At 43.4% G+C, this 13,299-nt stretch overlaps 1 protein-coding gene across 2 annotated transcripts; it reads left to right on the top strand.

Annotated features, from left to right (window-relative positions):
* The first annotated feature begins 2,265 nt into the window (after positions 1-2,265).
* On the top strand, positions 2,266-13,037 carry LOC120452568 (transcription factor SPT20 homolog). Of its 2 annotated transcripts, none has more exons than XM_039636849.1 (4): positions 2,266-2,274; positions 10,323-11,504; positions 11,619-12,729; positions 12,838-13,037. In XM_039636849.1, the coding sequence occupies exons 1-4, from the start codon at positions 2,266-2,268 to the stop codon at positions 12,897-12,899; spliced, it is 2,364 nt and encodes a 787-aa protein (XP_039492783.1). In that variant the 3' UTR covers positions 12,900-13,037. The 2 variants fall into 2 exon arrangements, with proteins under 2 accessions (XP_039492783.1, XP_039492784.1); XM_039636850.1 differs by having other exon boundaries at positions 11,616-12,729.
* The last annotated feature ends 262 nt before the right edge of the window (positions 13,038-13,299 follow it).

Below are 13,299 nucleotides of genomic sequence, written 5' to 3'. Positions count from 1 at the left end.
GTTCACTTAGCTCAGCTGAGCAACCATGCTACATGTTTTTCCCATTTGGCGTTCACTGCGAAAAAAGAATTCCCTGAAAAGTTCCAGGAACGAGTCTGATATCCTTCTTGCACAAATAAAATATAAAAATTCTATGAATAATTCTAAATACATATGTACAATATACAAGCAAACATGCTATATGAAGCCATCTGATATTCAAGATATTTGCTGGTAAATTTCATCCCAATACAGAATTAGGTGCTCTGAGTGTATTATGGTGATACTGCCAGCCAAATGGCCTGCGGACCATCACGTTCAGCCAGATGATCTGCGCATGTGCAGCAGGGTCTGTGTCCTGGCCGCAATCAAAATTTGTTCAGCATACAGAGCAGCAAACGACTTCGACTCGGAAAAGTCAAATTGAAAACTGCCAGTTAGGGAGGGAGAGAGGGGTGGCGGTGGAAAAACGCATGGAACAGTTGGAAAAAGGGTGCAAACGGGTTCAAAAGCTCACCAGGCGGCGGCGGCGTCGAGGCGTCTCGCCATCATTTCAAATATCAAAAGTCACGACGAAGAAAGCTGGTTTGCCACTCGATGCGATGCTATGTGAGGCTCAACGTGTTCGATGTTTGGTTTTTGGCTCGCTTTTGTGGCTTTCTGTTGGTCTGTACCAAGCATTTGCCCAGCAATCTGCCGCTAAGAGATGTGCATCCCAGACTCTCCTCCCGGTGGCATGTGGAAACTAGTCGGGTGGCGGAAAGTGCTTTACACTGCCTGCCGATTTTCCATTGACAGAGGATGGGTTTTTCAGTTCCACTCCCCCGCCAAATAGTGATTTCCCAGACAGGTTACCAAAAAGGTGTTGTGCCAGCTACTAGCATTGTTATGGTAATACCCAAAAGATGTTATTAAATGCAATGGTGCCTTACTTAGGCACTTATTAAAAAGTGCATTTTACGATCAACAAAACTACTCCGTATTACCATAGGCAATAAAGTATGTTATTACGGAAAACCCTTTTCGCTGCATATATTTCCAATTAACTATAACTTGCAACACTTACTTTCCTTAAGTTGCATTTTCATTTCATGTCTGCCATTGATGGCCAAAAGCACTTCCAGGTTTAGCCTGTTTGGCAGTTGGCTGCTCATCAGAGCCTCATCAAAGAAATAATTGCAAGTGGCAAAGTTGAGCGGAAGTGGAAAAGGCAGCCGGAAATCGAATATTGAAACATGCGTCTTCAGAAATGAGTTAATTTACATGCTGAATTGGCGCTAATGCGAGAGAAATTCGCGCCGTAAAATGGCCCACGAAAAATTGGCTACTAGGAAGCTGAAAGCCAACTTTGATCTGCGGCACGTGTGTGAGTTGGCCCAAACTGGCTGTAGGTGCTCATTTAGCTGTGGGCAAGGATTTCGGAGGAAAAGCAAAACCAACGAGTTTGTTGAGTAATGCTGAGAAAGTGAGCCACCTCGAGCCCAAAATCCCAATAAATGTAAATGTATGAAACTTAATTAGCGCCCAAGGGAGTGCAGCTCCACTAGAATTCCGTTGCGTCATGGACGGATGGGTGGCCATTAAAGGTGTAGTAAAGTAAATTTGCAGTTGGCCAGCAGCCAAGTTCAAGCTTAAAACTAAAAAGCAAAAAAAGTAAAAAATTAAAAATACAAGCCGAGATGGCCATAATGAGCTTTCATTCATCGCCAACTGACAACAACCACATCTGCAGCATCTTCGTCGGCCCATGGTCTTATGCTTTTGTCTTCGGCCAGGAAACCTCGCAACGTTCGTGGCTCAGTCTGCATCGAGCGTTCAGACGGTTTGGTTTGGTTTGCTTTTGGTTTTGGTTCAGTTCTCCTCTGCCAGCGGTTAGCCGCCCCAGCTAAAAGGCAACCTTTAAGCAGAAAAATCACAAAATCTAACCAACTCTGAGCCGCGAAAATTATCGGCCGGTGTGAACTCTGTTGTCCGCTAATTCGAAAATAACGATTCGAAATTTGGCAATTAATCGAAAATAAAGTGCAACGAGAAACGGCCGACAGCCGACAGCCAGCGGCATATTGGCATTATACAAATCAAATGTATATAATCCACATACAATAAAGGAAACTTTAACAGCTAATTCGCATTTGATTAGTTTATGTTTCTGTCTCGATTCGAATATTACGATTTGATTGCGTGCATCGTCCAAAAGCGAAATAGAGAGTGTGGTGGAGTGGTCATCAAACCATCGGATTACTGCGCTATTAAATTGGATACAATTCCTCAAAATACATAGCCAAAATGCTGGTGGTAAGTTTTCAGAAAAGGAGGCTACATCTATACTCAGAACTCTTTTTGAGTTTGTGTAGCTTTTTACCAACTAACCTATTAAATATTTCTTATAGCTTATCTTATAATTTATTCCTCACTAGATCACTTAGCATTGTTTTAGTTTACTCCTCAAGAAATCCCCCAACTTTTGATACTGCCAGTCAGAAAGTTTAACAAACGTACGTCGATAGAAATTTCACCGATAATTAAATTACTCCCAATTAGTAAGACATCTGACCACGCCCAGTTTTGGCACTTTAGACATACAGGCGTGGGAGTTACGAGTTTTGGACTGACAGCTGCGATCGTCGCCAATCGATCAGATAGCCCAAACATGAATATATGCATGGGATTTCAACGTTTTTGGGAAGACCAAGTTATTGAAAGTCATTTGCCAAGTCATTTGTGTAATGGGTTTTTAATGCCGTTTAATGATTCCGTTTCGGAGTCAATAAAACAATTTAATTAGCGACATGTGAGACGCATTTAATGCGTTTGCCAGCTACCGATCGAGTTCCAGTTGTTTTACGACCCCTAATCACTCAAAGTCCATTTGGTGACCATGCCTGATTAGGACCGTTAAAACTGGCATATAAAGTGGCGACTCTGAGGTCAAAACGAGAGCGGATAGACTTTAGCCACAGGTGCTGGTCGGCCTTTTTGCCCAACTAGAGTGGCCAACCCATCAAGGATTTATGGGCCTTTTGGCCCGCATGTTGGCCAGGTTACGGCCCACACCCCAGGCATATCCGATTTCCAGCTTATGCAATCGACAGTTTATGGCCAAATTCAAATGGCCAGTGCCAGTGCGACCTGTTCGCCAGCCAAAGTTGAGAGTTGGCAGCAGCCTTCGACTGGACCCGAGCAACCGTATCGACTCCCATTCCCATTCCCAGACCCAAAAAGCATAAAAACTCCATCCCTGCCCATCTACCAAGTCATCTGTGAAGACGTCCCAAAACGCCAGATGTGTGTAGATGTCTGCCGTTGTTGACATGCAATAAAATTTCACTTTTCACCATTGCATAATTGCAGTTTGACAATGCTTAAAATTGATTATGCTGCGTTTTCCTTTTTTTCACATTTCTGTTTGCGTTGGCAAAAAAGCAAAAAAAAAAAAAAAAACAGAGGCTTCCTTGCCGGCCGCTGATTTCTCCAGCCCAAAATTAGCCAACGGGTCATAAATCATCCAGCGGCAGTCAGTGTCAAGGGACACTGGGGGCTTCTCCCCTATGTGCTTAAAAAATTTAATATTTTTAAGAAAATATTAATATTAACTTTAAAGCTGAGGTAGTAAAGCTGGAAGTCTGCCTAAGAGTGGAGGAACTTATAGTAAAAGCACATCAATGATGTCATAGAAAACCGTGAAGACAATACACCGATAATACCCCTTCAAAAACAAAATGCGTGTTATTTTATAATAGTTTTTTATAATTTCTTCAATTGTCGCTTTCATCAATACCAAAAAAAAAGAAAGCTATTAAAATGTTGAAGCCAATTGTATTTCAAAAATAATTGTAAATGTCGAAACAACCAAATTCCCGAGCTCATCTTTATAAACTATCTTTATAATTATCTAATGAATAAACAATACAAATAATTTCCTAAAGTCTTGATAAACATCAAAATAAAATATTTTAATGTTTAACAATACCCATACAAATACATCTCTGTAGTTATTTCTTATCCACATCAGTTTTATTAATGAAAAACACAATTGGCTTAATATACTGTACTATATCCGCACCTTAAAATATTACACAAAAACTAGATTTTCATCGATTTTATCACACGTGAGTTTCTCCCGGTTAATTCAATTAACGCTTTCAAGTGCTCCGGGGCACCAATTTTCACAGTCATTGATCAGGGAGCGGGAGAGTATTGTTTGATTTGCTTATCGGAACTGTTGACCCGGCGCCATTGTAGGGTAACAAAAGTAAAAGTACCACACACTCACTCACGATCGGCGCTTCATTCACAAGATATCCAATTCATGGATTCAGCCAGAAATAAATAACAAGAAAAAACCGCCCGCACACTGAGCAGCGAACATATATCGTGCGAGGAGATCTGTATCTGTAGCCATGGTCTGCACGAAATTGTGCAATTGTCAAAATAGCAATTTACAATTTACCATATGATAGATGGGCAACGAAAAGGAACAGGGAACGGGCATGGAGATACTCCTCTCATAAATCAGCGCCACTTGTAAAGTATAACTACGAGTATGATGCCGCTGAGCAAGTGCAGCGGATGAGTTGGCGGTCATGCAACGCTTTTAGGGGGAGTTTAGTGACGGGTTCGTTGCCTAAGTCTTTTGTTTTGTAAACCCATCGACGCATCTGCTGCCGAAAGGTCAACAGCAGCATTTCGAACGGCAATTGTAGATAGTTTTCAGAGGGAACTGGCACACGACGCTGAGCACACACAATGTAAGCGATTTACATAATAATATGTAACTATATAGACAGGCCAAACAAAGGTGGGCATAAAAACATTTACCACTTCCACTGGCCACCGATGATCTCTGCACCGGCAGCATCTTCATCTTCACCTCGACTCGACACTGGCTTGGCTTGGCTTGGCTCGCCTGGGCTCTTCCTCAACATTCGGATCTTCGGAGACCAGATGCCCGGGCATCGATAAAAGTGAAACCGAAATTGGCGAGTACACGGCCCAATGATGCCATTGACATTGCATTTTTGTCTCAACGCGCCATTAGATGTAAAGAGCAAAACAAAAAGCGAGGAAAAAAAAAAGTGGAAAAAGAAAACACAGAGATTTCCCTCCAGCCCCTCCTTAAAATCCAAAGCCCAAACAATGGGCAGACATTACGCGAACCGAACACCAACAAACAAACAAACTGAAATTATTATAGGATGGAAAAACCTTAACTCCATGTCTGCAACTGTATGTACAAGTATATGCTGCGGAAATTTATCGTAATATGCGCACATTGGTAATTTTGTCTTATTTTTATTATGAAATGCTGTGTGGCTAAATAAAAGCCGGGAAGATGGCAAAAAGCGTTGGTCAATAAGCGGAGTCCACGAATTTTCACTCAGCCACTAATGCCAGCGAGAGTTTGGCGTGGCACAAGGCATAAACATATAAAAACTATAACCTGTTGTAACAGACGGCATAATAATATTATCATTCGTCTGGCAAATTCAATTCGATGTCCATTCCAATCTTGAACTTCAGCCGTTCAGCTGCTTATCGGTGGTCCATCTATAAACATGACCTCTGGCCAATCAGCCAACAGATAACCTTTGCCTATCTGCGATCTGCCATAGTGAAGAGCCGATATGGCAACTATCTACAAACGGCTTACACGCAACCAAAGCCCAATTAAATGCACATAAATATGCAAATAAATAGTCAGCGAAATGGGCCCTAATCGAAATGTAAACAGCTATGAATTTGAATTCGGAGTAGATCCCCTCGCAAATCGCGCTATATCGCCGCATTGGTCAATCGCCAGCGATCCAATCAATGCCAATCAAAACTCAAAAGCTCGCTTCCATGTCAAAGCAGCCAGCCTAGGCCCACAGATCATAGATTATATTGATATCACGTCGAAACAATGCCGCAAAATCCGAGATCAGGGCGCGTCAGTCTCGAAATGTGAGTGTGAAATTATGCAAATGCAAATGCACGGGACTTGCTGTCTGGCACCGAACTGGATGTGGCTTCCATTGGGATCGAGACGAGATCGGCGGAGAAGATGCTGCCAGAGGCCCACACACGCAATTACGGATGTTTTTTATGGCTCCGTGGACAACGAAGCTTGGTAGCCACAAAGGCAGTTAAAAGCCCGTAAAATACTGTAACAAATTTATTGAGCAACCGATCACTGGGGCTATCGCCATTGATAAAGACTACAAACTGGTAGCCATAGAGCATCGATTTGTGCATGCCCTCACAGAGTTATGGGTTTGTCGAGAAAAACTTGTGTGAATTTTTTACATTTTTTTTATACATTTTAAGAAATCAAATAATAATTACTTATAATTGTTTGATATGTAAAGTTATACCAAGCTGTCAAAGCATTTGTATAGGTTGGATTCTATTGTATTTATTCAAGCCTTAAAAATTCATAAAGGGGATATAAAGCAGCACGATACTATTTTTATTGACAGCTCTATTTGGACATTGATCAATTTCGACCGCAGAAGATTTCTGTAACACCTTTGCTCATGATAGTTCCTATTGTTTTAATTATCGAGTTAAATTTGCTTATGAATACAGTCCAATTTGTATAACTTAATAATAGGCGATTTATACCAGCTCTACGCCAAGATAAATATACCCAAATAGGTTTTCCTTTAGATCCATAAATCGTTTATTTGGGCGTGAACAGGTCTTTTAATATGATATAGTTGCATTTTATGGTTTTGCTGGGGCAGCGGGATTGCAACATAATTTTTACAACATTAATATGTATGCTGGCCCACATAAAGCATGATCACCAATTTGCACCAACTCGCCAATTGGCGATGAGGGGATGGCATCTCGATGGGATTGGGTTGGGAGCTAAGAGCGGGGAGTTGGGATTGCGTTATATGGCGAACTGTTACATCCAGAGCCAGATAAACAACTTTCGGGTGCGGGTCTCGAAATTCGGGGTTTATCATCTAGCCAGCTGCTTAATAATGCGTGGCTTGTGGATGTGGATGCAACCAAGCCACCGGTTGCAAAAATGCAAAATGCATCTGCAGAATGCGAATGCGAATGCGAAATATCTGAGGTGCAGCGGGGCTCAGCAGGCGTGAAATTAATCACAATAAAAACTGAAAAAACGGGGAAATCCAGCAGCATAAACTCCCCCATCCAAACTGACAGCTCGAATTACTGGCATACGTATATGACGTACCACATTTTCATTGTTGTCCGGTGGAACTGGGTTACCCAGTCCGATCCGCACGTCGAAAGTGAAGTTTCGGTTTTTGGTCAGTTTCGAATTATGCAATTGGCTGCTTCTTTTGGCCCGAGGCAATATTTGCTTACCTCAAGTGGGGAGTAAAACAGTGTAGAAAAAACACTTTCAACCCACACACAAGAGATAAATAAATTATATAGACGGCTCTGGGCCATTATCCATTGAGGTATTGCTAATTTATTGGCGTTGTCCGATTGTTGTTAAATCACTTTTTACACTTTGCCGCATGTTTGTGGCCAATATCTGTGGCTTTTCGGGCCTTTTGCGGAACCCAGCGGCCAGCGAAAATAATTACAAATAATTAAAGGAGTTTTATTATGGCGCTTTACGCGCTTGTTAATTTCATGAATTTACCACGTGAAAATATACATAGTATACACATATAAATTCGTCCAATTAAAACGGAAATGTGCGGCGTCTTTTGATTGGGATTTTTAGTTGGGAACTGGCGCGAATTTTAAACAGAGAAATTTTCAACGTGCTGCAGGGCTTGTTAACCTTTGGCCATAAAACAATTAAAATTTTAAGCTTAACTATGCTTCAAATATTTATAACTCACTCATTAAGTGACTAGCGCTCTAGCTTTCCTTTTGCATAATCTTTTTAAGAATATTAAATGATTTTGATGATGTTTCACATAAAACAAGGTAAATGAATCTCCTAAATAAAAAGGGATAATCCTAGGAAATATAATGGAAATATTCAAGAAATCCCCTCTAATACCGCAGATATTTACAATTAAGCACTTCCGCACATGCAGCCTGAAATTTTCGTGTTTTGAAGTGGCCAACATGGCAGGGAAATGGCTCGAAATGAAATAAATGGAAGTGCCCACATGCAATTGAGCCCCGCGCCTTTAAATATACTCGTATGTGGCTACAGAGATTCCCAACTGACCATTACAATTTATGATGATTGCTGTTTCTTTTTGCTGTACCAGTGGATCCTCCTACCTCCCCCCAAATATTTTTTTGTATAAACCTTTTCCCAGCCGATCCGTGAAATCAAAGCCGGTAAACTTGATTAGCTTAGCGCCAACTTGACGCGACTGACGGACAGTTCGACTATTTGGCTGACTGACTGAATGCCCACGATGATTTCCATAGTGAAATTGACGCAAATGAGCGGCCAAGCAGACATGGCCATCGATTTTGTTGGCCAAAAAGCGAAATGCTCAAACGGAAAGTCAATAGCAAGCCAGTTAAAGCAGAGAAATGTCTGCCAGCCAAAATTATTTCCCATCAAAAGTGGTTGCCTCCTGGTCGTTGGCGTGGTCCATAATGCTTTGCCCTTTGGCAGAACTTGAACTCTGGCCTTGGTTTTGGGCGGAAGGAGGGCGGCAGTAAAATTGTGAAAAATTATGATTATTTTCATCAGCTTTTATAGTGTGAAAAGAGTCGACTCATGTTCGATATTATAGCAATAGACTTCAAAGGAGACGCCTTCGGTGATTTGAAGGCGAACAAGTAGAAAGTTTAAGGGGCGAACTTCAGTCAAAAGTGTTGATCAGAGTTGAAAGATTTACTCAATGGAAAAGATTGATTACTTGCAGGGGACTAACTGAAAAATGAGCTTTATCATTTGGGCACTGACCGCAACCACTAAATAAAATGATTATATCTAAACTTTCAAAGCTTATCAGTACTGTCTTCGAAAATCTAAATAACTAACTTGGTTTTCTGTACAAAGTAACGATTTATGCAACATTGGCATTGCATGTGACTGGAATCCTTGCTGCGAATCCAATGGGCTTTTCATTTCAAATACCTCTGCTGCTGCTGATGCCGATTAAATATTTTCCACTCAGGCAACGACTTTACCACGATTGTTCAAATTTGGCCAACAACGCGGAGTAATGCCAAGTGCCAAGTGGCAACAACGTGACTGCCACACAAAAAATCCTGGGCACCCAAAGTGAGCCCCCAAAAACGCAGACCAAAATTCCAAATCCAAATCCGAAACCAAAGCCGAAACAGAAAAAACAAAACCAAATCAAAGTGGAAAACTCACGTAGCTACGGCGACAGGTGGTCAGATGGTTTGCTTTTTCTCCGCTCGTTGATGCAACAATTAGCCTAAGCACTTGGCCACAGCCAAACAAGAGTTGCAACTTGCTGGCCAATTTGCAAACGGTCTGCGGACTCCAGTCGCATGAAAACCCACCAGAAATCAATCGTCAAGCTGTTGAAAATGGCAAATTGTGCAAGGCAATGGCTAAGAAATAGGAAACAGGTAAAGGCCCAAACGCAGCCTTAGATTCCCCCAAAAAAGCAAGAAATCCGAATACCATTAGTGGGCAGCAAAAACGTTATGATTTTCCAGCGGCGCAAATGCCGGAAAGATTACCACGCCGAGATTAGCGGACTTTGGCTTACAAATACGAAGGGGTCACAAACTGCAGATGGAGGAGCATGTATTTTCCACTTTCCACCAGCTTGCAAAAGTTTCCCGCAATTGGGCTTGGCTTCTAATGTGGCAAATAAAATGCACTCGAAATTATTAAGAGGTTCCAATAAAAAGTATAATTTTAGTTCAGGAAAATCAGGAAACTTCGTATGCACTAAAATTATATAAAAATCAGTCACAGCTTAAATTCAACATTATTTTATAAACATTTGTCACACTTTAATTCAATACGTAACAGGCACAATTTCTTAGTTTGCTACTCTGCAATTTGATGCATTTATACATTTTCACAAGTGCATATAAAGTAGGCTTGCTAGTTTGAATCAGGTAGAAAATCGGGAATTGGTCTTAAAAATACATAACCATTAGCTTAAGATAAATGAACATATCATAATTTACAATGTCCCAACAAGTTACAACATCTTAAAGACGGCAAAGCATTCCAGCAAAAGCCATTTTGACTAATGCCAAGCAATTGGAAATGGTTAAGGTGTCACAGGCAATTAGCCCAAGGTGTCTCCAACTAGCCGTGCACCAATTAAAGCAAATGAGGCCTGAAAATAAGACGCCCATTAGGAGAAGGCTGTCGAACTTATTAAGTTATTAAAATTTAAGCGTACCCATTAACGTTTCCTCTTTGTTGCCTGCATCTTCATACCTTTTTTTTATCTCGCAAACAGAGACATTTGAACAGCCTGCCTTGGGCTTTGCTGGCGGTTCTTCTGCTGGCTGCTCTAAAGCTCCATGTGACCAATGCGGAATCCAGTGGCGATCAAAAGGAGGTGGAGGTGGAGAGTGCCAGCACGGAGAGCAACGAGATCATTCCCAGGGAGGCCATTCAAAAGCTGGACTACTCTGTGCGGCAGGCCTTACTTCGGGCCATTGATAAGCTGGAACAGGAGGAGGCGGCTGCCACGGAGAGTGGTGAGGAAAGTACCAGCAGCAGTGGTTCCCATTCCCTACTCCTTCGAGCAGAGACCTCCACTTTGCCATCGCACCGCGACAAGGATGAGATTCTGGAGGAGAGCACCAGGGGAAACGATCCGGAGCCAGTGGTGCCCACTGTCCAATTCTACACGGCCACCTTTGACGAGAAGAATGCCCAGGAGCAGCTGCTTTCCTCCTTCATCGATCGCTCCAAGCTGTGGAAGAAGACCACTATCCGGAAACTGAATCAACCCGCCGCTTCCCTGTCCCTTGAACCAAAATCCGCGGAGGCAGAGGGTCCAGAGAATCGCCAGCTCACCCGGAGCGTGGATAGCTCCATTTCCGGATCCGTGAGCAGCAATGAGATCTCCCACGACAGCGGCAGTCACGAGATCAAATTCGAGATCAGCAATGTGCGAAAGACCACCACGCCCACGACAACCACGTCCACGAGTACGACCACAACCACTACGCCCAGACCCCGCACCACCAGACGTCGCACCACCACAACGACGACGACGACAACCACAACCACTCCTAGGCCCACCCACAATGAGGATGGGGAGAACATAGAGCTGGTGGACAAGCAGGACATTCGCATCCAGGAAGCGCCACTCGTAACCGCTTTCACGGTGGATCTGGACGAGCGTGGCACGGCTCAAAAGTTCCGCCCATTGCTGGCGGGCAACCAGCTCCATCAGCGCACCAGCAACTTTGCAGCACCACAGCAGCAACAGCAGCTGCCCCACATCGGACCAACCATCACTAAGCTGAATGTTTTGGAAACAGAGCCACCGGCTACTCCGCTGCCCACACAGTTCCCACCCACCGGCGGCAGCAGCTCCACCACCCAGATCAGCACGAGCACCAGTGCCGGCGGTGGTTTCTCCACCACTCCCGCCTTTCTGGCCAGCTCCACAAGCAATTATGTAAAGGTATGCAGCTTAAAACTATATCACAACATCTTAACGACTAGGGAATACCTTTTGATTTCATGTTTTATAATAATAACTTTTCAATATTTAAATATTAAATGATTAATTTAGCAGGAGCCTCTGAACAATCTGCCTGAGCCACCCAGTGTAAACAACTACCTAATCGAGCGACAACGAGCTCTGGAGCAGCAGATCTACCAGCTAAAGGTCCAGGCACAACAGCAACAGGCTCTGATCCTGCGCCAACTGAAGCTGCTGGAGGAGCAGACTCAGAGCCGTTTCCAGGGCTCACCGATTGCCCAACCCAGCACTTTGCAACCACAGCACCAACAGCAACATCAGCAGCAGCAACAACAGCAGCAGCAACTGCCGCAAGTACAACACCAACAACAGCAGCAGCAACTCCCTCAAGTACAACAGCAACATGGTCCGCTGGAGGGCATTCAGACGGGTCTGCAACCGCCCACTTTGGGCGGTGGTTACTCCATAAGACCTTCGGTCGAATTTATACCCAGCACACATACCAAGACTGTTATTTATCCCACATATCCAATTGAGCAGCAATTGCCACTGCGCGATGCCGTTTCGGGTCATAAATTCGCCCTGCACAATGGCAACATAAACGCAAATAACTATCAGAAGCCGCCAGCAAATGCAGTGCAGCAGATTTTCCAAAATTTGCAGCAATCTCTACAGAAGGCGAACGAAAATCCCCAGGTCCAGCCCTCTAATCAGTTCAACTTTGCACCGGCCGAGGCGTCGCAACTTCAGGCCTTGCCCCATAACAATTACAAGCCATTTCAACAGCAGGTGCAGCAGCAGCAACAGTTGCTGGTGCCCAACTACGTCAGCAATGCGGTGTTCCACCAGCAGCAGCAACAGCAACAGCAGCAGCAACAGCAGCAGCAACAGCAACAGCAACAGCAACAGCTGCAGCAACAGCAAAGAGCTCGGCAATTCCGCCAGGAGACTGGAGTGGGTAACTTCGGGTTGAACTCCAATGTGGAGATCCAGCCGAGCAACTCCTTTGCCACCACGATTGTTAGCCAGCAGCCTGGTCTCAATGCCAATCCGAGCCTGGAGAACCAGAACTTCTACAGGCAGCACTTGACGCCCCAGTTAAGCAACCAGTTGCAGCAAAATGCGCAGCAATATCTGCAGCAGCAACAGCAGCAGCAACAGTTGCAGCAACAGCAGCCAAAAGCCAGCGGCGAAATTAGTCCAGGTAATGCACACTTTAAGAGCAGACCGAGTGGCCCCAGTGGCAATCATCTTAGTCAATTTAGCAGCTTAAGAAATCTTGATGAATTGAAAGTAATCAGTAAAGTTTTAGCTCTCAACCATGGGATACCGCAGTTCGCCTCACAAAACCTGCACTTCAACGGGTCATTTTGAGCACTTGCACCACCAAAAAACCACCACCAACCAGCACCACCATCCCGCACCACAACCAGCACGAAACTCCAAACACCTCCTGCTCCTGAGTCCTTTTTACCCAGAAACAAGTATCTACCGCCCCACACGTTGACTTAAGTTTTGCGTACAACATCTTTGTAAATATACAATCTATTTTAAAGCCTAAGCATCGATCTAAGAAAAATATGAAAAAAGAGCAGGATGAGCAATGCGGAGGTTATGAGGAGGTAATTATGGTAAAGCAAAGTGTTTGAAATGTAACAATTATTTATTTTTTATGTGAATAAAGTTTATTGTAAAGTACAACAAATATTTCTTTCTACACCACAAAACCGTTACAATGTTAATGTAAACAGCCAGTTAGCAGAGACTGTAAACG

This window comes from Drosophila santomea, chromosome 3R (assembly GCF_016746245.2).
Source record: "Drosophila santomea strain STO CAGO 1482 chromosome 3R, Prin_Dsan_1.1, whole genome shotgun sequence".
Taxonomy (NCBI): Eukaryota; Metazoa; Arthropoda; class Insecta; order Diptera; family Drosophilidae; genus Drosophila; species Drosophila santomea.
The sequence above is the reverse complement of the archived record's forward strand: the minus strand, read 5'-3'. Positions and strand labels throughout refer to the sequence as shown.